At 43.9% G+C, this 27476-nt stretch overlaps 1 protein-coding gene across 2 annotated transcripts in view; it reads left to right on the forward strand.

The window, feature by feature from the left end:
* LOC135540257 (forkhead box protein J3-like) overlaps window positions 1–27476 on the forward strand; it is a 144564-nt gene that overhangs the window by 82804 nt on the left and 34284 nt on the right. For both annotated transcript variants that reach the window (XM_064966799.1, XM_064966800.1), the window contains exon 3: window positions 25966–26040. In XM_064966799.1, coding sequence (XP_064822871.1) covers window positions 25966–26040 — 75 coding nt within the window. The remainder of the gene's footprint in view (window positions 1–25965; window positions 26041–27476) is intronic.

Raw genomic sequence — 27476 nt, forward strand, 5'->3', positions numbered from 1 at the left:
GAGCATGCATTTAGTTTTACTTGCATTTAAGAGCAGTTGGGTGCCACGGAAGGAGAGTTTTATAGCATTGAAGCTCATCTGGGGGTTTGTTAAAACAGTGTCCAAAGAAGGGCCAGTATACAGAATGGTGTCGTCTGCATAGAGGTGGATCAGAGAATCACCAGCAGCAAGAGCAACATCATTGGTCTATTCAGAGAAGTCGGCCCCAGAATTGAACCCTGTGGCACCCCATAGAGACTGCCAGAGATCTGGACAACAGGCCCTCCGATTTGACACTGAACTCTATCAGAGAAGTAGTTGGAGAACCAGGCGATGTAGTCATTAGAGAAACCAAGGCTGTTGAGTCTGCCGATAAGTATACGGTGATTGACAGTCAAAAGCCTTGGCCAGGTCGATGAAGACGGCTGCACAGTATTGTCTTTTATCGATGGTGGTTATGATGTCGTTTAGGACATTGAGCGTGGCTGAGGTGCACCCATGACCAGCTCTGAAACCAGATTGCATAGTGGAGACGGTACGGTGAGATTCGAAATGGTCAGTGATCTGTTTGTTAACTTGGCTTTTGAAGACTTTAGAAAGGCAGGGTAGGATGGATATAGGTCTGTAACAGTTTGGGTCTGGAGTGTCTCCCCCTTTGAAGAGGGGAATGATCGCGGCAGCTATCCAATCTTTGAGGATCTCAGACGATACGAAAGAGTTTGAACAGGCTAGTAATAGGTGTTGCAACAATTGAAGTGGATACATTTAGAAAGAGAGGGTCCAGATTGTCTATCCAAAGCTGATTGGTAGGGGTCCAGATTGTCTTGCCCGGCTGATTTGTCGGGGTCCAGATTGTCTAGCCCGGCTGATTTGTAGGGGTCCAGATTGTCTAGCCCGGCTGATTTGTAGGGGTCCAGATTGTGAATTAGCCCATAGTGGGATGAATGGGTGCTCCGAGGTGTCTGGCCCCTCTTGACCACTGCAATGTATTATTTATGGGTCAGCGAGTATGGCAGCTCTACATTAACTTGGCTCTTTGACTGTTTAGGAAGCCTGTGACTTATTTTACTTCCATAGCAAGTCAAGTAAGATTCTTTTGGTCTGAAGTTGGAAGCTCAGGCGGCACATCAAAGTTGAAAGTCTCTTCTCTGTTTCTCTGTGCATTCCTTTAAAACGAATAGTGCACAGGTTATCGCGGGAGATCTACCTCGGTTACAGGATTGAGTAATGTTCTATTGGATTATGATGCAAAGGCATGACGTGATTGGCTGCCCTATACAAACTTAAGTTTGTTTTCTTTGACTAGTTACTGATCACACTTTGTATAATTGGAGGATAGTTTCTCTCTGTCCTATTGGGGGATCATTTGTATTTTGTACAGCCTATCCAGAGGCTTCGGATGATGGTGAATGTGGCCCTGAAGACCCCTGGTCTTTTTGATCAAGATCATGTATCCTTTTCTACTCCCTGTTTGTTCCGTATTGAGAGCGATGGGAGAAGAACACAACTGAACATGAAACGAAGGATCCATATTTCCACAAATGAGCAGCTAAACTCCCAGAGGCAGTCTGTTTGCATTCACCAGGCATAGTGTATACATGATGCCACCAGACAACCCCACCATGTTTCAGATGAGGTCGACCCAATTGCAACAGCTTCCTCCGTCCTGGCTTTTGTGGTGCTCAATCATGGCCTTCATGTCTCTAATACAGAATAGAACATGCCTAACCCATTTGACACTCTTGGTACATTACATGTGATAGGATGTTTTTTCTATTCCATTCCAGAGAAATAATCCTGCTTTTCTCAGGCGTAGCCTAAGTCACCATTTGGTTTTCAAAAGTAGACTAATAAATTAGACTTTGTCAAGAATGGTAGATTAAGGAATGCTTGTTGCCTACATTTTATGAGTTGTATGGTCTGATTATTGCTCTTATTGTGGAGTATAAACTCTGTCATTTTAAATGTAGGCATGGAAGCAAATCAAAGGTCTTTGGTTTCTCTGCCAGACTTCATGGCCCAAAGCAACCACATTATTTCCTCTCCTTCAATTGTGCCTTTACTAAGTAATGTAAAGGCTAAATGTAACCACCAACACGTGGCACATGATCTACCCCTCACTATTATACCCTCTACCCTAAAAAAGGTAAATGCATTTCGATTTGGTGATCAAGGCTCGGTTATATGTATTATTGTGGCATTTCTACAGAACAGTTTTTACACCCCCAAATCTCAAGGACCGGTAACCATTTAAATCTGCTTAGAGTTTTTCCAATTTTAATTATTATACAAAATTATTGCAACCAATAGAATGAGATATATGTAGTTGAAGTCGGGAGTTTACATACACTTAGGTTGGAGTCATTAAAACTTGTTTTTCAACCACTCCACAAATTTCTTCTTAGCAAACTATAGTTTTGGTAAGTCGGTTAGGACATCTACTTTGTGCATGACACAAGCAATTTTTCCAGCAATTGTTTACAGACAGATTATTTCACTTATAATTCACAATATCACAATTCCAGTGGGTCAGAAGTTTACATACACTAAGTTGACTGCACCTTTAAACAGCTTGGAAAATTCCAGAAAATGTCCTGGCTATAGAAGCGTCTGATAGTCTAAATGATAGCATTTGAGTTAATTGGAGGTGTACCTGTGGATGTATTTCAAGGCCTACCTTCAATCTCAGTGCCTCTTTGCTTGACATCATGGGAAAATCAATAGAAATCAGCCAAGACCTCAGGGGGAAAAAAGTGTAGACCTCCACAAGACTGGTTCATCGTTGGCAGCAATTTCCAAATGCCTGAAGATAGCACGTTCATCTGTACAAACAATAGTGTGCAAGTATAAACACCATGGGACCACACAGCCGTCATACTGCTCAGGAAGGAGACGTGTTCTGTCTCCTAGAGATGAACACACTTTGGTGCGAAAAGTTCATATCAATCCCAGAACAACAGCAAAGGACCTTGTGAAGATGCTGGAGGATGTAGATATTTTGAAGCATCATCTCAAGACATCAGTCAGGAAGTTAAAGCTTGGTCACAAATGGGTCTTCCAAATGGACAATGACCCCAAGCATACTTCTAAAGTTGTGGCAAAATGGCTTAAGGACCACAAAGTCATGGTATTGGAGTGGCCATCACAAAGCCCTGACCTCAATCCTATAGAAGATTTGTGGGCAGAACTGAAAAAGTATGTGCGAGCAAGGAGGCCTACAAACCTGACTAAGTTACACCATCTCTGTCAGGAGGAATGGGCCAGGAGGAAGGCTACCCGACATGTTTGACCCAAGTTAAACTATTTAAAGGCAATGCTACCAAATACTAATTGAGTGCATGTAAACTTCTGACCCACTGGGAATGTGATGAAAGAAATAAGTTTAAATAAATCATTCTCTCTACTATTATTCTGACATTTCACATTCTTAAAATGTTAACTGACATAAGTAACTGACATAAGACAGGGAATGTTTACTAGGATTAAATGTCAGGAATTGTGAATAACTGAGTTTAAATGTATTTGGCTAAGGTGTATATAAACTACAGACTTCAAGTGTATGTGTATACATACACACACACACACACTGCCTTCGGACCTTATTCAGACCCCTCGACTTTTCCCACATTTTATGCCTTATTCTAAAATGGATTCAAGTTTTTTTCCCCTCATTAATCTACACACAATACCCCATAATGACATAGCAAAAACTTGTTTTTCGAAATGCTTGCTGATTTTATCACATTTACTTACATTTTCAGACCCTTTACTCAGTTGAAGTCCCGTGGCATTCTCGTTTGCGTATGACAATACAAGCTTTGCCCACCTGTATTTTGGGAGTTTCTCCCATTCTTCTTTGCAGATCTTCTCAAGCTCTGTCAGGGGAGCGTCGCTGCACAGCTATTTTCAGGTCTCTCCTGAGATGTTAGATCGGGTTCAAGTCTGGGCCCTGGCTGGGCCCCCCAAGGACATTCAGAGACTTGTCCCAAAGCCACTGCTGCATTGTCTTGTCTGTCTGCCTCGGGTTGTTGTCCTGTTGGAACATTCGCCCCAGTCTGTGGTCCTGAGCTCTGAGGCAGTTTTCATCAAGGAATGCTCTGTACTTTGCTCCGTTCATCTTTCCCTCGATCCTGATTAGTCTCGAAGTCCCTGTCCTTGAAAAACATCCCAACAGCATGAATCTGCCACCACGATGCTTCACTGTAGGGATGGTGCCTGGTTTCCTCCAGACATGATGCTCAGAGCTCTACTGACATTTCCTTTGACCTCATTACTTTGTTTTTGCTCTGACGTGCACTGTCAACTGTATGACCTTATATTGACAGGTGTGTGCCTTTCCAAATCATGTCTAGTCAATTTACTTTACCACAGGTGTACTCCAATCAAGTTGTAGAAACATCTCGAGGATGATCAATGCAAACAGGATGCTCAATTTCAAGTCTCATAGCAAAGGGTCTGAATAAATATGTAATTAAGGTATTCCTGTTTTATATTTTGTTCAACAATTCCTAAACTTGTTTTTGCTTTGTCATTATGGTGTTTGTAGATTGATGGGATTAAAAAAAATAATAATAATAATAATTTTTAGAATAAGACTGTAAAGTAACAATGTGGAAAAGGGAAGGGGTCTGAATACATTCCGAATGCACTGTATGGACGTTACAACCATCCCAGCTCTGCAGATTTTGCTGCAAAGGGACAGTCATTAGATCATTTGTTTTGGCATGGTCCATATGTAGCTTGTTTTTGGTCAGAGGTTCAGGAATGGCTGAAGAATTGCAACAGTTACCTGGAGCTAACTGCAAATGGCACTGCTGGGTGATTTCATTTTTTTTTTATATAATATTTTTTTTTTTTACAAAAAGTGTCTTAATTTACAATCTGTAGAAAATAAGAGAATAGAAAGGTTCAGAACTTTTGTGAAACAGTACAGTTGAAAACTATATGAAAAATATAAATCAACTTGGTGTTCACAGATGGATGGGAGGGGTTGAGTGGAGCTGAAGGATGGGACTAAAAACAAACAAAATATGACTCTTGTAAAATAGATTGTTTCCGTAAATTGTATATAGTATGTATAAGCTGGAAGCAGAAGCCTAAGTGTTGTCCATTTAGTTTACTCCAATTAGTGGTGGGGTTAGGGGAAAATAATAACGCAATATGAATATTTATCTAGAGAGATCCAGAGATAGATATCCATAGCTATATCTATATATGGATATCTATGTGTATATGGATTGGAAATGATGCAGAGAGTTAGATTGTGGCTTTCATCAATGTATCAACAGTATTAAAGCTGATCTACCCCATAACTGTTTCATTCATTTTACATTTATTTTATATTCACTGCTTACACAGCTAGCGACACGCACAAGGCCATATAAAACAAAATGTTCCTATTATCCAATAGGCTACATCTTTGTAGTATTTAATGGGTTCTACTCTTAAGTGGGCGGTTAGCAACACTAGGTACCAAAGAATGTTTCTGTGTGGGCACTATAGGGGGCTACAGTGCTGTGAGTCTGTTGGCCCCACACATTACATTTTAGCCCAAAAAACAATTAACCCTCTCATATGAATTTAAAGTTCAAATCAAAATGTCTCAAGCGCCGAATACAACAGTAGACATTACTGTGAAATGTTTACTTACGAGCCCTTTCCCAACATTTCAGAGTTAAAAAGTAGGACGAATTTGAAGGGAAAAAAATGAAAGATTTGTAACACAAATAACAATACCGAAGCCAAATCCACTACCTTTCTAACGTTTGGGGTCATTTTAGAAATGCCCTTGTTTTCCTTGAAAACTTACGTGAAAATAGTTGCAAAATGATTAGGAAATATAGTCAAGATGTTGACAAGGTTATAAATAATGATTTTTAATTGAAATAATTGTATTCTTCAAACTTTGCTTTCGTCAAAGAATCCTCCATTTGTGGCTTGATGGACACTTCATACGTACCATACGGTCAAGCTGCTCCCACAACAGATCAATAGGGTTGAGATCCGGTGACTCTGCTGGCCACTCCATTATATACAGAATACCAGCTGACTGCTTCTTCCCTAAATAGTTCTTGCATAGTTTGGAGCTGTGCTTTGGGTCATTGTCCTGTAGTAGGAGGATATTGGCTCCCAATAAGCTCTGTCCACAGGGTATGGCACGGCGTTGCAAAATGGAGTGATAGCCTTCCTCCTTCAAGATCCCTTTTACCCTGTACAAATCTCCCACTTTAGCACCCCCGGACCATCACATTGCTTGATGTGATGGTCAGATGGTGTCAAGCACTCCTCCAGCATCTTTTCCTTTTTTTCTGTGTCTCATGAATGTTCTTCTTTGTGATCCAAACAACTCAAACTTAGATTCATCTGTCCATAACACTTTTTTCCAATCTTCCTCTGTCCAGTGTCTGTGTTCTTTTGCCCATCTTAATCTTTTCTTTTTATTCCCCAGTCTGAGATATGGCTTTTTCTTTGCAACTCTGCTTAGAAGGCCAGCATCACGGAGTCGCCTCTTTGCTGTTAATGTTGAGACTAGTGTTTTGCGAGTACTATTTAATGTAGCTGCCAATTGGGGACTTGCGAGGTGTCTGTTTCTCAAACGAGACACACTAATGTACTTATCCTCTTGCTCAGCTGTGCGCCGGCTCCTCCCACTCTTTCTACTCTGGTTAGAGCCAGTTTGCACTGTTCTGTGAAGGGAGTAGTACACAGCGTTGTACGAGATCTTCAGTTTCTTGGAAATTTCTTGCATGGAATAGCCTTCATTTCTCAGAGCAAGAATAGACTGATGAGTTTCAGAAGATAAGTTATTTGTTTCTGGCCATTTTGAGCCTGTAATCAAAACCACAAATGCTGATGCTCCAGATACTCAAATAGTCTAAAGAAGGACCGTTTTATTGCTTCTTTAATCAGTTTTCAGCTATGCTAATATACTTGCAAAATGGTTTTCTAATGATCAATTATCATTTTAAAATGAATCTTGGATTAGCTAACACAACGTGTCATTGGGTCACAGGAGTGATGGTTGCTGATAATGGACATCTGTATGCCTATGTAGATATTCCATTAAACAGGTGTTTTCAGCTACAATAGTCATTTACAACATTAACAATGTCTACACTGTATTTATGATCAATTTGATGTTATTTTAATGAACAATTTCTTTTGCTTTTCTTTAAAAAACAAGGCCATTTCTTAGTGACCCCAGGCTAGAGGTCGACCGATTAATCGGAATGGCAGATTAATTAGGGCCAATTTCAAGTTTTCATAACAATTGGAAATCGGTATTTTTGGGTGTCGATTTTGATGTTTTTAAAATTATTTTTAAATTTTTTACTACACACCTTTATTTAATCTTTATTTAACTAGGCAAGTCAGTTAAGAACACATTATTATTTTCAATGACGAACGAGGCAGAAATATTTTCATAAATCCACTCTACAAAAAGAAAAGATCTTCGTTTATATTTAGCCAATATAGATCAGAGTTACCTTGTCCTATGGATATCTACACAGTTATAAAATTGGCAAGGTGGTGTAAGCCTACACGAAACACAGACCTTATTTTAAGTGTATCTAAAAATATCATATGGAATAAATGAATGAAGGAACCGCTTTTTCAGATTTTGCTAGAAGGTGTCATGGGAATTATGACTCGCACTTTGGTAGTCAATTCTTAACATGTCCATTATTAAAATAGGATTTCCTGCATATAGAAATTAGTTTTTGTTTTCAACATTCATCACAGGTAACTTAAACTCTATTTTTATTCAAACAGTTGAGCATTTGTCTCCTAAGCAGACTCTTTTGTATTATTGTCTTATTTGTGATAAAGATGTAAGCATGGGGTCAGCAACGGCTAAATAAAAAAATACCACCAACCTGTGGAATCACCTTAAGAACACCTATCCAAAAGCCCATATATATATATATATATTAAGTTAAAATAAAAGTGTTCATTGTTCATTCAGTGTTGTTGCAATTGTCATTATTCCAAAAATATATATATATACATTTTAAAAATCAGCCGATTTAATCGGTATCAGCTTTTTTTGTCCTCCAATAATCGGCATCGGCGTTGAAAAATCATAATCGGTCGACCTCTACCCCAAACTTTTGAAAAGTAGTGTGTAAGAAGTAGTGGTACTGAGTTAATGTTCAGGGGTACACCTACCTAACCACATTCACCCCCATCATCCGAAGACGTTGCATATACAAAATACGAACGGTCCCCCGATAGGACACACTATCCTCCAAAATTTTACAAAGTATCATCAGTAGGCTTATCTTACAACAAACCAGGCTTCATTTTTATCAACATCATGCAAATTATTACATGTCGTAAAAGCAAATTGAGACCGAAAACGTGGGTATAAGTGAATTCACTGTAGATTTGCGACAATGTTTTATATGGAAGCCCATAACCGCTACCAATTTTTCAAAAATACAATTCCTTATGATTTGGCAACGTGCACATTTTAGTCTGTGCTTTAGTCTGATCAACTGTAGCCTACTGACCACCACAGCTGTAGGTAGTGTAGAGGAGCCTACTGATGACCACCACAGCTGCAGGTAGTGTAGAGGAGCCTACTGATGACCACCACAGCTGCAGGTAGTGTCGAGGAGCCTACTGATGACCACCACAGCTGTAGGTAGTGTAGAGGAGCCTACTGATGACCACCACAGCTGCAGGTAGTGTAGAGGAGCCTTTTGATGACCCCCACAGCTGTAGGTAGTGTAGAGGAGCCTACTGATGACCATCACAGCTGCAGGTAGTGTAGAGGAGCCTACTGATGACCATCACAGCTGCAGGTAGTGTAGAGGAGCCTACTGATGACCACCACAGCTGCAGGTAGTGTAGAGGAGCCTACTGATGACCACCACAGCTGCAGGTAGTGTAGAGGAGCCTTTTGATGACCCCCACAGCTGCAGGTAGTGTCGAGGAGCCTACTGATGACCATCACAGCTGCAGGTAGTGTAGAGGAGCCTACTGATAACCACCACAGCTGTAGGTAGTGTAGAGGAGCCTACTGATGACCACCACAGCTGTAGGTAGTGTAGAGGAGCCTACTGATGACCACCACAGCTGCAGGTAGTGTAGAGGAGCCTACTGATGACCACCACAGCTGCAAGTAGTGTCGAGGAGCCTACTGATGACCACCACAGCTGCAGGTAGTGTAGAGGAGCCTACTGATAACCACCACAGCTGTAGGTAGTGTAGAGGAGCCTACTGATAACCACCACAGCTCTAGGTAGTGTAGAGGAGCCTACTGATGACCACCACAGCTGTAGGTAGTGTAGAGGAGCCTACTGATGACCACCACAGCTGTAGGTAGTGTAGAGGAGCCTACTGATAACCACCACAGCTGTATGTAGTGTAGAGGAGGAGCCTACTGATGACCACCACAGCTGCAGGTAGTGTAGAGGAGCCTACTGATGACCACCACAGCTGCAGGTAGTGTAGAGGAGCCTACTGATGACCACCACAGCTGCAGGTAGTGTCGAGGAGCCTACTGATGACCACCACAGCTGCAGGTAGTGTAGAGGAGCCTACTGATGACCACCACAGCTGCAGGTAGTGTAGAGGAGCCTACTGATGACCACCACAGCTGCAGGTAGTGTAGAGGAGCCTATGCCCTCTGATCCAATCTGGGCCATGATAAAAAGGTAACGTCATGTTTCTATAGCCTAAAATAGGCCCATTTTATTTATGAAAGAAATGGGAAGGTTTTCTTTTGTTTTATATACACACTTCGGGTGGCTAGGTCAGAGGCATGTTTTATCCAAAATGATTGACTTGAATGAATCAACTCAATGGTGATGACAAACTGTGAGTGTCTTTTATAGTTAGAGAGCTCAGCTCTGTTTTATTGTCCAAACGCAGTTGTCTCTTTGTCCTTGTAAAGGGTTTTAATGTTTTTGTCTTCCCGAGGGCCAGGAGTTTTTCCAAGAGTTAAAAACAACACTGATCTGATTTTAGAAAAATGTTCTGCTTCCATCATAAAAGTTGATATATTTTTTTACTGGTGATTTATTGCGATGTCATATGCTAGAGCTATGGTCTGGAGTTGGTTAGGTTAGTCTCCTACCAGATCAGAAAACCTGCCCCGACACCACCACTCTGGGTCCTGTGCTGCCACTTCTGAAATCACCTCACAAATGAAAAAACATATCCTATTTGTATGATGTACATTTTATATTTGTTGGGTGGTGGGGATGGGCTTCCGTAGTTTTACGTGGCTCAGTGCAACCGGTAGCTACTGTTTCTGCAATTTTAGGTAAAACCACAGTACAACAAGTCTTAAATATTATTATAAACTCAGCAAAAAAATATATGTCCTCTCACTGTCAACTGCATTTATTTTCAGCTAACTTAACATGTGTAAATATTTGTATGAACATAAAAAGATTCAACAACTGAGACATAAACTGAACAAGTTCCACAGACAAGTGACTAACTGTAATTGAGTAATGTGTCCCTGAACAAAGGGGGGTCAAAAGTAACAGCCACTATCTGTTGTGCCAGCTCTTGCTGTGAGATGTTACCCCACTCTTCCACCAAGGCACCTGCAAATTCCTGGACATTTCTGGGGGGGAATGGCACTAGCCCTCACCCTCCAATCCAACAGGTCCCAGACGTGCTCAATGGGATTGAGATCCTGGCTCTTCGCTGGCCATGGCAGAACACTAACATTCCTGTCTTGCAGGAAATCAATGGTGACTTGACCCTCATGCTGGAGGGTCATGTCAGGATGAGCCTGCAGGAAGTGTACCACATGAGGGAGGAGAATGTCTGCCCTGTAACGCACCATGTTGAGATTGCCTGCAATGACAACAAGCTCAGTCCAATGATGCTGTGACACACCGCCCCAGACCATGACGGACCCTCCACTTCCAAATGGATCCCGCTCCAGAGTACAGGCCTCGGTGTAACGCTCATTCCTTCAACAATGAACGTGAATCCGACCATCACCCCTAGTGAGACAAAACCGCGACTCGTCAGTGAAAAGTACTTTTTGCCAGTCCTGTCTGGTCCAGCGATGTTGGGTTTGTGCCCGTAGGCGACGACGTTGCCGGTGATGTCTGGTGAGGACCTACCTTACAACAGGCCTACAAGCCCTTAGTCCAGCCTCTCTCAGCCTATTGCAGACAGTCTGAGCACTGATAGAGGGGTTGTGCATTCCTTGTGTAACTCCGGCAGTTGTTGTTGCCATCCTGTACCTGTCCCGCAGGTGTGATGTTCAGATGTACCGATCCTGTGCAGGTGCAACCCGTGGTCAACCACTGCGAGGACGATCAGCTGTCCCTCCTGTTTCCCTATAGCGCTGTCTTAGGCGTCATGCCTCCTTGCAGTACTCATGCCTCCTTGCAGCATGCCTAAGGCACGTTAACATATATGAGCAGGGACCCTGGGCATCTTTTGGTGTTTTTCAGAGTCAGTAGAAAGGCCTCTTTAGTGTCCTAAGTTTTCAGAACTGTGACTTTAATTTCCTGTAAGCTGTTTGTCTTAACGACCGTTCCACAGGTGCATTTTCATTAACTGTTCATTGAACAAGCATGGGAAAGTGTTTAAACCCTTTACAATGAAGATCTGTGAAGTTATTTGGATTTTCACGAATTATCTTTGAAATACAGGGTCCTGAAAAGGGGACGTTTCTTTTATTTATTTTTGCTGAGTTTATATTAAATATTATAAAGCTGATGCACCCCCTGAAAAAAACATGTTAAATATGAGGAGAATGTTCATACCTTTCAGCTGTTTCTAAAACATTGTTCTGGTATTACCATGTATACTGTAGCAGTGATGGCTCACCAAGACAATTGTTTACTCTGCCCTTCTTCAAGGGGGGCAACTGTTGGGCCGAGGGTCGTGCTCTACCTCCGGAGGTAGCGATTGAGTCGAATTAGAAAGTACATACGTTTACCTTTTGAGTAATATGTGTAGAGGATGGTATTTTTACAGGAAGTGTGAAGATGCTCTAAATGGCGTACTGCCACATGGCTTTCATCAGGTCTCTCATGTGGAACAGAGAATGTGAAGGCTTTCAGGGAGCATAAACTGGAGGACGTCCTTTTGCCTTCAATCTCTCATGGCCTGGCGCTGCCTCTGCATCTGCAGACAGAGAGGGAACCATGTATAGCACAACAGCCCAAAAGCGCAAGCCTGCATCGCTCAAAGAAATGGACCAAATGTACAGTAGCAGCCAGGCTTATTATGCCCTTCTGTCTTATGGCAAATATTGTGAATTCACTACTGTTTTGCGTGTTTTGTCAAATGGCTTAAGCTAAGTGCAAGACTATTGTTTTTCCCAAATTTTTGAAAACCTGTCGTGTCTTTGTTTCCTCTTTTGAAATGTCACAGTTGGAGATCAGATTAGACAGTAGAAGTAGCAGAAAAGCTGTAAAAAAATATATATATTTAAAAAAAGTTGCGTCTGAGGGTGGGTGGTGGATGGGTTAATACATAAATATATAACACACTGTTTTAAAAAATATATTTTTTTAGTGCAGTGAGCCCTCATCTGGATGATGCAGATCTTTTGACATTCATAGATTTATAGAGTAGATAATCTATTTAATAGTGCCATCCCCATCTGTTTAAGGGTGCTCGTTTGCAGTGAAATGATTGAGCTTGTCTGTAGGCTGCTGTAGTCCGCTTGCTACAGTAGCTAGCCTCCTGTGCTGTTCTGTCTCTGCAGTGAGTTATGTGAGTGGCTGTGGAAAGCCCTTTGACTGTGTGTGCTTTGCTCACAGCACCAGGCGGGGGAGAGCTCTCTGAAGGACAATGATTAAAAGAGGCTTCAGACGAGTGGCTCAGATCTTTTGTCGTTGTGTTGACCTGTCATTCAGTATTAAATTAAGTTCATTTTCCCCACAGCCTTTCAAATAAATTTGCAGCAGCCAACCCGACTTCCAATTTTGAAATGGAGGCTTTCAAAAAAAAAAGTAAAATATTTCACTGAAGTCAGGGCTTTAACTTTGAATGCATCCACAGGCTTTTCTAAATGTCTGCAGACCCCGTTCAAGGTTAGCTTACTCAACAAAGCAGGTAAAGATGTGGGTGTGATGGAGGTTGAGCTCAGTGTTGGTCTCCAAATCTCTTCCTCTGCTGAAAAGGGAACATCCTTGGTGCAGCTTTCATGAACACTTTGTTAGCTGTTAGTTTGTCAGCTGAGCCGTATTGTCTGTGGCTGTACTCCTTCCTATATGTGGGCTTCAACAAAGTTACACATCAGATGAAGACGGATATCTTGACTTACTGCTGAGAGGATCACAGATCTCACTGCCAAACTGGAAAGTCAGAACATGGGGAATACTCTATATAATGTCTGTTTTGAAGGACAATATCTGTGTGCATTTTGGATAGACGGTCTTCAGTGACTGACTGACTGGCGTGTTAGTCAGTCCAGCCAGGGGGAGTGTCAGTTTCTCTGCCAGCACCATGTTGGCCCCTGCATACCTGTCTGGAAAGGAGCTCCATGTCTCCCACACCTTCTCAGCCAGAGTAACTAGTATAGTTGTCAGATTGATGTTGAAACATCAGTCACCTGTGTACTCACCCTGAACAATGGATTCAAGTGAGCTGTAATAAATTAATCTGTCTTTTTTTGTTGAGTGCTCCAACTCCTTGTTGACTCAAATTAGTCATTTTTTGAAGTGTATCTTGGTAAATCCTTTTTGTCATGCGGAGGCCACCTGAACTCTTAACTAGTATAGTATTTTTATAAGCCTGGCCGCCAATGCTTCACGGCCCTATACTCATTTGATGGATGGGAAAGGGGGATACCTAGTCAGTTGTACAACTGAATGCATTCATCTGAAATGTGACTTCGGCATTTAATCCAACCCCTCTGAATTGGAGAGGTGCGGGGGGCTTCCTTAATCGATAGCCACACCATCGGCGCCCGGGGACCAGTGGGTTTAACTGCCTTGCTCAGGGGCAGAATGACAGTGGGTTTAACTGCCTTGCTCAGGGGCAGAATGGCAGTGGGTTTAACTGCCTTGCTCAGGGGCGGAATGACAGTGGGTTTAACTACCTTGCTCAGGGGCGGAATGACAGTGGGTTTTACTGCCTTGCTCAGGGGCAGAATGACAGTGGGGTTAACTGCCTTGCTCAGGGGCAGAATGGCAGTGGGTTTAACTGCCTTGCTCAGGGGCAGAATGGCAGTGGGTTTAACTGCCTTGCTCAGGGGCAGAATGACAGTGGGTTTAACTGCCTTGCTCAGGGGCAGAATGGCAGTGGGTTTAACTGCCTTGCTCAGGGGCAGAATGACAGTGGGTTTAACTGCCTTGCTCAGGGGCAGAATGGCAGTGGGTTTAACTGCCTTGCTCAGGGGCAGAATGACAGTGGGTTTAACTGCCTTGCTCAGGGGCAGAATGGCAGTGGGTTTAACTGCCTTGCTCAGGGGCAGAATGACAGTGGGTTTAACTGCCTTGCTCAGGGGCAGAATGACAGTGGGTTTAACTGCCTTGCTCAGGGGCAGAATGGCAGTGGGTTTAACTGCCTTGCTCAGGGGCAGAATGGCAGATTATTGCGTTGTCAGCACAGGGATTCAATCCAGCCACCTTTCGGTTCCAGTCCCAACGCTCCTACGAACCTGCCTGTCTGTCATTTGCCGAACTTGTCCCCGTACTTATGTATGAAATATGACCTGAAGCCTATCAGATCTCGAAGATCTGTATAGAATCACATGACCGTGGCAGTCAATTCCCACTATGGCTATCCAGTGGGTGTAGTCAGCACAGCTTTACCTGGGGTTAAAACTGTTTGATGCAGTTGCTTTTTATTGTACTGTGTCTGAAGCGTGTCACAACCATGCCAAGGAGAAACCTTTTTAAATAGTCAGTGCATTAAAAGCTTTAACTATCTGATGAATGCAAAACCATTATTGTACACTTGATACGCGAGAGATACTGAACCAGTTATGTGGTTACCAGGACCACTGATTTCTTTGGCGGCTATGTTCATGCATTTATTTGTCTTTTAAATTTCTGTACACACATTTTATTGTGCTCATAATGTGAAATATGGGTTTAATTTAACCATTGAAAAGACAATTTCCCTATGGTGTAATCTCACTTTGCAGAAGAGCATGTTTCTTTTAAATTACTCTAATACCTCAACATGTTCTAGATAGGGTCTTCGTCACAGGGTTTTGTGATCGACATGTTTGACTGTTCTCCTTGTCTTCATCACTTGGGATGGTGTTCAACTTACGTGGTGTAATAGCACTTTCATATTTATTAGTTTTCACCTTGGCATGCGTTTTGCTGCAGCAAGCAAACTGTTCATGTTTTATTAAAACAACATACAAGTGAGTAAAGATCAGAGACTAAGGCGGTTTAAAACCTAGCACGCCAGCACTGCTTCTAGATGCCAAGGGAGGCAGATCAAATGCCTTTGAAGCTTGTAAATAATCAAGTTGAAAATCGTTGCAGTTGACTTCATGGTTTTTCAAGTGTGTGCTTCGCGTCTCTCAGTACTTTAGTGGACTTGAGAGAGATCTGTGCTGTGCATCGAGCCGGCGCTTGGCTGTGTGCATCTACACTTCAGTTAGTGTGCAGTGTGTTGGGGCGAAGGGGGAATGAAGGAACGTCTAAGGCAGGCCTTTTCAGTACATGGTTTATGTGGTTGGCTTGTATAAGGTGAGGTGTGCAGTGTGTTGGGAGGTAGAACCTATTCCTGATCTGACTCATCTCACCTGGTTCTATAAACAGCCAATCAGAAAGGCCTCATCTCTACAACCCTGGGGTCACTGTTCTTCACACAACTAAAAGGATTAAAAACATCTTGTGAGATTGCACCGGGTCAGACTGTAGTTTAGCACCTTTGTGTGTCTGTGTGCGCTCCCATGCATAACGTGTGAGTGTGTGTGTATGTGAGAGTGTGTGAAAGAGGAAGGTGGTGCCCTGCTGTGGGAACGCTGTGGCGTTCAAGGCATCCCACACATCGTCCCACACCCACTTCAAATAGACAGTGAAGGTGCTACATTCCTTAGCCCCTGTGGAGGTCTCTGAAGCAGAGTTGTGTGTGTTTTGTATAGGAATGGGGCCTTGTATGAAATGTGTCACAACAACAGTGTAAAGTAATCTACTGTGCCAGTGCTTTATCTTCACCACTGTTTGGTCCCTACCTTGGTTTTATCCTTGTTGTACTGTCAGTCCTGTTTCGTCTTGGTGCTCTCGCCCTCTCTTTCTCGCTCTGCTTTCTCTCCTTCTACCCTGTCACTCTGCTTTCTCTCCTTCTACCCTGTGTCACTCTGCTTTCTCTCCTTCTACCCTGTGTCACTCTGCTTTCTCTCCTTCTACCCTGTGTCACTGCTTTCTCTCCTTCTACCCTGTGTCACTCCACTTTCTCTCCTTCTACCCTGTCACTCTGCTTTCTCTCCTTCTACCCTGTGTCACTCCGCTTTCTCTCCTTCTACCCTGTGTCACTCCGCTTTCTCTCCTTCTACCCTGTGTCACTCCGCTTTCTCTCCTTCTACCCTGTGTCACTCCGCTTTCTCTCCTTCTACCCTGTGTCACTCCCCTTTCTCTCCTTCTACCCTGTGTCACTCCGCTTTCTCTCCTTCTACCCTGTGTCACTCCCCTTTCTCTCCTTCTACCCTGTCGTCACTCCGTCCTCTCTCCTTCTGCCCCGTGTCGTCGCTCCGCCCTCTCTCCTTCTGCCCCGTGTCGTCGCTCCGCCCTCTCTCCTTCTGCCCCGTGTCGTCGCTCCGCCCTCTCTCCTTCTGCCCCGTGTCGTCTCTCGGCCCTCTCTCCTTCTACCCCGTGTCGTCGCTCCGCCCCTCTCCTTCTGCCCCGTGTCGTCGCTCCGCCCTCTCTCCTTCTGCCCCGTGTCGTCGCTCCGCCCTCTCTCCTTCTGCCCCGTGTCGTCGCTCCGCCCTCTCTCCCTTCTGCCCCGTGTCGTCTCTCCGCCCTCTCTCCTTCTACCCCGTGTCGTCGCTCCGCCCTCTCTCCTTCTGCCCCGTGTCGTCGCTCCGCCCTCTCTCCTTCTGCCCCGTGTCGTCGCTCCGCCCCTCTCTCCTTCTACCCTGTCGTCTCTCCGCCCTCTCTCCTTCTGCCCCGTGTCGCTCCGCCCTCTCTCCTTCTGCCCCGTGTCGTCGCTCCGCCCTCTCTCCTTCTGCCCCGTGTCGTCTCTCCGCCCTCTCTCCTAACGCCCCGTGTCGTCGCTCCGCCCTCTCTCCTTCCGCCCCGTGTCGTCGCTCCGCCCTCTCTCCTTCCGCCCCGTGTCGTCGCTCCGCCCTCTCTCCTTCCGCCCCGTGTCGTCGCTCCGCCCCGTGTCGTCGCTCCGCCCTCTCTCCTTCCGCCCCGTGTCGTCGCTCCGCCCTCTCTCCTTCCGCCCCGTGTCGTCGCACCGCCCTCTCTCCTTCCGCCCCGTGGCTCCGTCGCTTCCGCCCCGTGTCGTCGCTCCCCTCGCTCCGCCCCGTGTCGTCGCTCCGCCCTCTCTCCTTCCGCCCCGTGTCCGCCGCACCGCCTCTCTCCTTCCGCCCCGTGTCGTCGCACCGCCCTCTCTCCTTCCGCCCCGTGTCGTCGCTCCGCTCTCTCTCCTTCCGCCCCGTGTCGTCGCTCCGCTCGCTCTCCTCTTGTGGGCTTACTCTCTCCGCTCACTCTCTCTCTCTCTCTCCGCTCACTCTCTCTCTCTCTTTCCGCTCACTCTCTCTCGCGGGCTCTCTCTCTCTCCGTTCACTCTCTCTCCGTTCACTCTCTCTCGCGGGCTCTCTCTCTCTCTCCGCTCACTCTCTCTCTCTCTCTCCGTTCACTCTCTCTCGCGGGCTCTCTCTCTCTCCGTTCACTCTCTCTCAGTTCACTCTCTCTCGCGGGCTCTCTCTCTCTCTCCCGCTCTCTCTCTCTCTCTCCGCTCACTCTCTCTCTCCGCTCACTCTCTCTCTCCGCTCACTCTCTCTCAGTTCACTCTCTCTCGGCTCACTCTCTCTCGCGGGCTCTCTCCGTTCACTCTCTCCGCTCCTCTCTCTCTCTCTCCGCTCACTCTCTCTCGGGGCTCTCTCTCCTCTCACTCTCTCTCTCTCCGTTCACTCTCTCCGGGGCTCTCTCTCCGCTCACTCTCTCTCCGCTCACTCTCTCTCTCTCCGTTCACTCTCTCTCGCGGGCTCTCTCTCTCTCCGTTCACTCTCTCTCCGTTCACTCTCTCTCTCCGCTCACTCTCTCTCCGTTCACTCTCTCTCCGTTCACTCTCTCTCGCGGGCTCTCTCTCTCTCCGTTCACTCTCTCTCCGTTCACTCTCTCTCCGTTCACTCTCTCGCGGGCTCTCTCTCTCCGCTCACTCTCTCTCGCGGGCTCTCAGGCCTTATCGGAAAGATCGCATCCATTTCTGTATGACTGGACTAGATCTTAGGTATGCACCGCAGAAGATGTGGCTCAACTCTTTCTATCTGCCTCAGTCAATCACATGGGGTTCTACCCACATGTTGATTACAGGGCACTGCAGACAAGCTATTTGTCATTCTTCTCCTCTTTAGTCACTCTAAAATGGATATTTGAAGTGGCTGCGCTGGCCCTTGTTTTTTAAGTTGCTCTTAAAAGCCTTGTGGGTGCCATCTTTCATGAGTTGAACCTAAATAGGATGGAAGCACGGCAAGTGGAACCGATGCACCATATCTGGAACCAACAGGACCCTGAACAGCTTCTACCCCCAAGCCATAAGACTGCTAAATAGTTAACCAAATAGCTACCCAAATATCTGTAGCAATTCTTTTGACTCATCACATAAGCTGCTGCTACTGTTTATTACCTATCCTGTTGCCTAGTCACTTTACCCCTACCTATATGAACACATCTACCTCAATTAACTCGTACCCCTGCACATCGACTGGTACCCATTGCTTATAGCCAAATTATCGGTACTTATTTTGTATGTATTCCTCGTTAATTTTCTCTCTGCATAATTGGGAAGGGCCCGTAAGTACGAAATTTACTGTTAGTGTACACCTGTTTACAATTTGAGTTTGTGATTGGTCCAAAACGGGGATCTGCCTCATCATTAGGGCTTTTCTCCCATCCAGTCTGAAGGGTCTTCGCCCCTGGCTTTTTGGTAGTGTAAAGTGAACATGTTTGAGGTACATTAGTGTCAGTGTTATTATCTGGGAAAAAGGTGTCTTAAGAAATCAAGTTCAACTCCACAAGAACGGCTCTGAGTTATGAAATATACATTCCTGCTTCTTTTACTTGCTGGGGAAAACATTTTGATCACAATGCTGTAAATCCGAAGGTATTTAAGTGTCATCCCATTTGGAGTTGAATCTAAACAATTAACGAGCGTGTCCGGGCCTTCCCTTACTTAGTAAGACAGACATTTGCAAAAGGCTCACGAGTAAATACTTAACTTTACATGAGAGGTGTGAAATGTCAGAACAGCCATGTGTTGGGATGCCTGTCAGAAGGATATGTTTTTGAGGCAGAGATGCAGCAGCAGGGAAGGACAGCATTAGTGTAAGTGTATGAACGTTAGACAGACCTGTGGAGAGACCGACCGCTCTTCACTGGTTCTCTGTGTGAGACGTCTACCTCCCTGCATGTCAGTATGTGTCCTGTGAGGCTGCAGTCCCCCTGGGTCTCTCAGCGGTGTGTGTACAGGGTGCTCTGACCCCTTCCCTCCCTGCCTGTGAGGAGAGGAGCAGGGTTCTGACACCGCCTGTCCCTTTGGCTCACTCTGAACGTTTGACACACGGAGCACGGGGTCAGCGTGACCTACTTTCCCCTGGTGGCCCTTCTGTTGAGCCGCAGCTCCCCGCTCCACGGTGGTGTGTTTGTGGGGGAAGGTGGGGAGGGATGTCAGGGCAGGGCGGAACTGCTTACGCCTTCACTGCTGTCCCGGTGTGTTAGATCACCATGTTCTTTAGGAAACACGTTGTGGTGTGTGGGAGGCGGTTGTGGGAGACTCACACAGTGGATGAGCATGGGCTGCACTGTGGGGGTTGCAGGTACATGCTGGCCAGTGCTTGGGCTGGACCCCTGCTCAGCACTCGGCTCTGTCGGACTAAATTTGCATTACTGCTCATACTCAATGATCCCTTCTACTTCCTGTACTTGTGTTAACACTGGATCTGTACTTGGTACTTATCAGGCTGCTCCATTCTCATTGAGTGGCAGTAACATACTGCGTACTGTAGATGCCTAGGCTAATTGTAGTGTTGCTTTTCCCAAAACAGACACATTAATATGGCTAACTGGCTTTAATTGGGAGGATTCTCACCAGAAGCAGAAGTGGGTGTCATCAGGTTTCTCTGTGTAACACTGCAGTTGTAATGTGTTAAACGCTTCTATTCATTCCGCTTTACCCTTTTTCCCATGAATGACCCTCAGCCTGTTAGTTTCACACCAGTGATGTGTAAGCTTAGAGAGGGGAGCGTGTTTGACAGAATACAGCATGCTGCTGGAGCGCAGAACCTGTCAGGGCAGTGGAGTGCTGCCAGAGAAGAGTTCATTAAAAAGTACAACTCTAATGCAGTGGCAGTAATCTAGGCTGGGTTGGGTTAGATGACTGCATCAATGATTTAGACTCGCAAGAAGGCCCTAAATGAAGACTGAGAAACCTCTCTCCCTGTGAGAGGTTGAGCACTACTACTGCCTCATCTCATTGAAGCCATGGAAGTTGAAGGCCGAACACAATACTGCAGGGATTGTTAGCAGTAAACAGGAGTTGAAAATGTGCAGTCTTCGTTTTAAAAAAGGAATAATTTTAAGACCATGGTACCAATTATTGCTTATTATTACCAGACATTTGTTTTATTTGACCTTTAACTAGGCAAGTCAGTTAAACAAATTCTTATTTACAATGACGGCCTGGCAAAAGGCCTCCTGCGGGGCTGGGAACCGATGTATTTTAATATTGCACACAGATGTTATAAGGATCATTTAGTTGCTAATGGCAGCTGGCGTCACCCCGGTTGGACTCATTGAGAGACTCAAGTTCAAGGCCTTCACTGAGCTAGCCTGCAACGTCCTCATCAATCTACACACTACCCCATAATGACAAATCGAAAACAGGTTTGTAGATATTTTTGTAAATTTATGTAAAAACATACCTTATTTACATAAGTATTTAGACCCTTTGCTATGAGCCTAGGGGCAGCAGGGAGACTAGTGGTTAAATAAAGACTAGCCTAGTTAAATAAAGATTCACTTAAAAAAAAATACTCAAAATACTCCAGTGCATCCTGTTTATATTGATCATCCTTGATGTTTCTACAACTTGATTGGACTTCATTTGGGAACGCACCTACCTGTCTATATAAGGTCCCACAGTTGACAGTGCATGTCAGAACAAAAACCGTGCCATGAGGTCGAAGGAATGTTCCATAGAACGCCGAGACAGGATTGTGTCGAGGCACAGATCTGGGGAAGTGTACCAAAACATGTCTGCAGCATTGAAGGTCCCCAAGAACACAGTGGCATTCATCATTCTTAAATGGATGAAGATTGGAACCACCAAGACTACCTAGAGCTGACTGCCCAGCCAAACTGAGCAATCGGAGGAGAAGGGTCTAGTTCAGGGAGGTGACAGAGCTCCAGAATTCCTCTTTGGAGATGGTTGTCCTTCTGGAAGGTTCTCCTGTCTCTGCAGCACTCCATCATTTTGGCCTTTATGGTAGAGTGGCCACTCCTCAGTAAATGGCACATAACAGCTTGCTTGGAGTTTGCCATAAGACACCTAAAGACTCTCAGACAATGAGAAACAAGATTCTCAGGTCTGATGAAACCAAGATTGAACTATTTTTGGCCTGAATGGCAAGTGTCACGTCTGGAGGAAACCTGGCACCATCCCTACGGTGAAGCATGGTTGTGGCAGCATCATGCTGTGGGGATGCTTTTCTGTGGCAGGAACTGGCATACTAGTCAGGATCGAGGGGGGAAGAAACAGAGCGAAGTACAGAGATCCTTGATGAATACCTGCTCCAGAGAATTGAACCTGATCAATCAGTTCTGGAGACCTGAAAATAGCTGTGCATTGATGCTCCCTATCCAACCTGACAGAGCTTGAGAGGATCTGCAGAGAAAAATGGGAGAAACTCTCCAAATACAGGTGTACCACGCTTGTAACGTCACACCAAGGAACACTCGAGGCTGTAATCGCTGCCAAAAGGTGCTTCTACAAAGTACTGAGTAAATGTTCTGCCTACTTACAGTTGAAGTCGAAGTTTGCATACACCTTAGCCAAATACATTTAAACTCAGTTTTTCACAATTCCTGACATTTAATCCTAGTAAAAATTCCCTGTCTTAGGTCAGTTAGTATCACCACTTAATTTTAAGAATGTGAAATGTCAGAATAATAGTAGTGATTTATTTCAGCTTTTATTTATTTCATCACATTCCCAGTGGGTCAGAAGTTTAAATACACTCAATTAGTATTTGGTAGCATTGCTTTAAACAATTTAAACTCGGGTCAAACATTTTGGGTAGCCTTGCTTTTTCAGTTCTGCCCACAAATTTTCTGTAGGATTGAGGTCAGGGCTTTGTGATGGCCACTCCAATACCTTGACTTGGTTGTCCTTGAGCCATTTTGCCACAACTTTAGAAGTATGCTTGGGGTCATTGTCCATTTGGAAGACCCATTTGCGACCAAGCTTTAACTTCCTGACTGATGTCTTGATGTAGCTTCAATATATCCACATAATTTTCCTCCCTCATGATGTCGTCTATTTTGTGAAGTGCACCAGTCCCTCCTGCAGCAAAGCACCCCCACAACATGATGCTGTCACCCCCGTGCTTCACGGTTGGGATGGTGTTCGACTTGCAAGCCCCCCCTTTTTTCCTCCAAACATAACAATAGTCATTATGGCCAAACAGTTCTATTTTTGTTTCATCAGACCAGAGGACATTTCTCCAAAGTACGATCTTAGTCCCCATGTGCAGTTGTGAACCGTAGTCAGGCTTTTTTATGGTGGTTTTGGAGCAGCGGCTTCTTCTTCCGAGTTGCCTTTCAGGTTGTTGATATAGGACTCGTTTTACTGTGGACATATATACTTTTGTACCTGTTTCCTCCAGCAAATCTGTGATTGATTTACACTTTTCGATCCAAAGTATGTTCATCTCTAGGAGTAAGAATTTGTCTCCTTCCTGAGAGGTATGACGGCTGCGTGGTCCCATGGTGTTTATACTTGCGTACTATTGTTTGTACAGATGAACGTGGTCCCTTCAGGCGTTTGGAAATTGCACCCAAGGATGAACCAGACTTTTTTTTCCTGAGGTCTTGGCTGATTAAAATATATATATATATATATATATATATATATATATATATTCCCCATGATGTCAAGCAAAGAGGCGCTGTGTTTGAAGGTAGGCCTTGAAATACATCCACAGGTACACTTTCAATTGACTCAAATTATGTCAATTAGCCTATCAGAAGCTTCTAAAGCCATGACTTATTCTGGAATTTTCCAAGCTGTTTAAAGGCAGTCAATTTAGTGTATGTAAACTTCTGACCCACTGGAATTGTGATACAGTGAATTATAAATGAAATAATTTGTCTGTAAACAATTGTTGGAAAACTGACTTGTCATGCTCAAAGTAGATGTCCTAACCGACTTGCCAAAACTATAGTTTCTTAACAAGAAATTTGTGGAGTGGTTGAAAAATGAGTTTTAATTACTCCAACCTAAGTGTATAAACTTCCAACTGTTTGTAAATTTGATATTTCAGTTTTTTATTTTCAATACATTTTTCAAGCATTTCTAAACCTGTTTTTGCTCTGTCATTATGGGGTAGTGTGTGTAGACTGAGGGGACAAAATAGTTTCATCCATTTTAGAATAAGACGAACATATCAAAATGTGGAAAAAGTCGAGGGGTCTGAATACTCTCCGAATGCGCTGTATACAGGCACCTCTCTCTGACATCAAATGCATGCCGCACACACTCCACTCCTCAGGGGGGTTGGCGTTGAATGCATTGTGGTATCCCCCTTTCCTCAGCACTCCTGCTCCTTGACAGCTGAGTCTGGAAGGTGGCTGGTTTTACTTGGGTCTTGGAGATTCTCCAGTACTTTTGCATACCTTTTTAGTCAGTAGTTGTGAAAGTAGCGCTCACCAGCCAAAAGTCTTCCCTGAAAATGACATACTACATCACATGTGCAGATTTGTGATCTCTTGTTCCCTCTCACTCTGCTGGGTGTGCATCTTGCTAGCTGTCACTCAAATGGCGAGGGGTTGAAGCTCATTGCTTTGCTTCATCTTGGCCAGGTCGCAGAGTTAAATGAGGACTTGTTCTCAACTGGCCTACCTGGTTAAATAAAGGTCATTATTTTTTTTTTATATATATTTTTTATTGGCTTAAACTAATTGCTGGGGACAATTTAGGGGAAATGGTGCCGTACGGCTTCCAGAAAACACTTTTCAAACTAGGGATTTCAAATAAAATGTCATTTGTCACATGCACCGAATACAACCATTGTAGACCTTACCGTGAAATGCTTACTTACACGCCCTTGACCAACAAGACAGTTTTAAGAAAAATAAGAGTTAAGAAAATATTTACTAAATACACTAAAGTAAAAAAAGAGTAATAACAATGAGGCTATATACAGGGGGTACCGAGTCAATGTGCGGGGATACAGGTTAGTTGAGGTAATATGTACATGTAGGTAGGGGGAAAGTAGTTAGTGGCAAAGGTAGGGGGAAAGTCTGGGTATCCATTTGATTAGCTGTTCAGGAGTCTTATGGCTTGGGGGAAGAAGCTGTTAAGAAGCCTTTTGGACCTTGACTTGGCGCTCCGGTACCTCTTGCCGTGCGGTAGCAGAGAGAACAGTCTATGACTAGGGTGGTTGGAGTCTTTGACAATTTTTAAGGCCTTCCTCTGACACCGCCTGGTATGTAGGTCCTGGATGGCAGGAAGCTGGGCCCCAGTGATGTACTGGGCCGTACGTACTACCCTTTGTGTAGCATTAATTAATATTTAGTGGATAATTGAGGTAAGCCAGTAATTCTGCTCATAGATTAGGCATGTATGAACTACACAATGGCACATCGAGCCCAAAGTAGGAGGTTTAAAAAATACTTCGCCACATACCCCAGATATTGGGGTTTGATATGCCTCTTCATTATTTGATAAGTGTGTTGTTTGTTTTTAAATATATTTTCGTTTTCTGAGCCTACTGAGGTGCAAAACTACTTTCTCTTTACTGATGTTACAACTAGCTCCATCTTGTGGGCTGTGTATTCATCTCACATCAACCTATGTCCAACTCAGCTGCACTAAAAAGCTTTGGGATCCTCCGATATCTATCAATACTACTCCATAAAATGAAGTGGAGATGCGCGCTTTCAGTGAGTCCACAAAGTCCATGGCTTGTCCAGCTCCTGCTGATTCCAGGGCCCTGCCTGCTTGCCTGCCTGGCTGGCTCTATCCTGGCTGTTATTAATCCAGGAGCATCACTCTACAGCCATCATCAATGTTGCTTCAAGCCCCTGATCAGCTTGATAAATCAGCCTCTCTCTGACGGTGAGGAACAGCCAACACCATAATGAGTTAACTTTCAGAATGATCTCCATAATGTATTTCCTTCCCCCCAAGGAGCCTTGTGTAGCGTTAACTCATATCAGGCATCATCCCAGAGAGGGACTCATTTGGGATGCGTGTGTCACTTAATTCAAGTTGAGTTTTGATTTTTGGCGCCCATGTAATTTAGTAGAAGAAGTAGAGAAGTAGAAGAAGCCAGGTTGCTGTGGTCTCCCAAGTGTTGTTACCAGGTAGATTAGACCCTGTCTTCCTAGTGGCTTTGGCCAGGTTCAAGACAAAGATCCAGTGACAGAGTGCGTCTAGTCATGGATTTAGCAGATTCATTCCTCAGGGTGTAATTAAAAGTTGATCTTGACAGCAGGAAATGACTTGACACAGGATGATCGTGTAGCATGCTACCAAGCTTCCCTTTTGAACTATGATATGCTCTCTTCTCAAAGACACGAGACCTCTTCCTCTGTTTTTTTATCCCTAAGCTCTAACCACGATATTCTCTCTCTCTCCCCCCCACAGAACTCAATACGGCACAATCTGTCATTGAACAAGTGTTTTCTCAAAGTGCCTCGCTCCAAAGATGACCCAGGAAAGGTAAGAGGACTGTCGGTTCAAATCCAACATGCAGAGATGACAGTAAATGGAGTGGGAATAAACAGCTGCTGTCCACAGGTCGATGTATCAGTCTAGATATATATATATATTTATATTTATATGTCGACAGGTCGATGTAGCAGTCTAGATATATATATATATTTATATTTATATGTCGACAGGTCGATGTAGCAGTCGATGTAGCAGTCTAGATATATATTTATATTTATATGTCCACTGGTCGATGTAGCAGTCTAGATTTATATATATATATATATTTATATGTCGACAGGTCGATGTATCAGTCTAGATATATATATATATTTATATTTATATGTCCACAGGTCGATGTAGCCGTCTAGAGATATATATATATATATATATATATATATATATATATATATATATATATATATATATATATATTTATATTTATATTTATTTATTTATATTTATATGTCCACAGGTCGATGTAGCAGTTTAGAGATATATATATATATATATGTCCACAGGTCGATGTAGCAGTCTAGATAGATATATATATATATGCCATCTGCTCGAGAAAAATGTTAGCTTTGAACTTCTGCCAGTTGAGAAATGCATGGCATGCTCTTAATCTGTTATGCACAATCCACCCCCACAAAATTGCATGGCAAATGGAAATGAGTTCTTTTTAAGACTGGCAAGTAGTGATGCATCGATATGACATTCTTGGCCGATACCGATATCCAATATTTTCCTTGCCCCAAAAAAAACCCTGATAACGATGTTTAAAATTTTAGCTGCCTTTTAAGCATTCTAGTACAGTTAAATAGTTAAAACACACACATGAACGCAGCGGTCTAAGGCACTGCATCTTAGTGGAAGAGGCGCCACTACAGTCCCTGGTTCGAATCCAGGCTGTATCACATCCGGCCGGGATTGGGAGTCCCATCGTTCCGGGCGTCATTGTAAATAAGAATTTGTTCTTCACTGACTTGCCTAGTTAAATAAAGGTTACACACCCCACACTGACCAAAAAGTTAATTTGTGGCGTTTACGTATGTCCCCATTACCAGTTAAACATAATCAAAACCTATTTCTTTCACTTGCTGTGCTTTTCGTTTTCATTTGTTCAGTAGTTTCATTCTCAACCAGGATTTCTATGGAACCCCATTTGGGTCTTTGTGTCAAAGATAACACTATTTGACGTGTAGCTATAGTTACCAAGCTAACTATATAGCTAGGTGTGATCTAAAATAACCCTCATTTATAAGACTGTTCTTATTTGATTAATGGTGGTCGGACCCATCTATGTGAAGTTAGCCACAATAGTGGACTTTGTGATTGGCCTTCAAAATAAAAGTATGGCATAATTCTACTATTTGTAGTCATTTGCATCACTGTCAATGACATTATTTTATTTTGAAGGCAAACTGCAAATTCCACTTGTGCCT

The sequence above is a fragment of the Oncorhynchus masou genome, chromosome 5, assembly GCF_036934945.1.
Source record: "Oncorhynchus masou masou isolate Uvic2021 chromosome 5, UVic_Omas_1.1, whole genome shotgun sequence".
NCBI classification, from domain to species: Eukaryota; Metazoa; Chordata; class Actinopteri; order Salmoniformes; family Salmonidae; genus Oncorhynchus; species Oncorhynchus masou.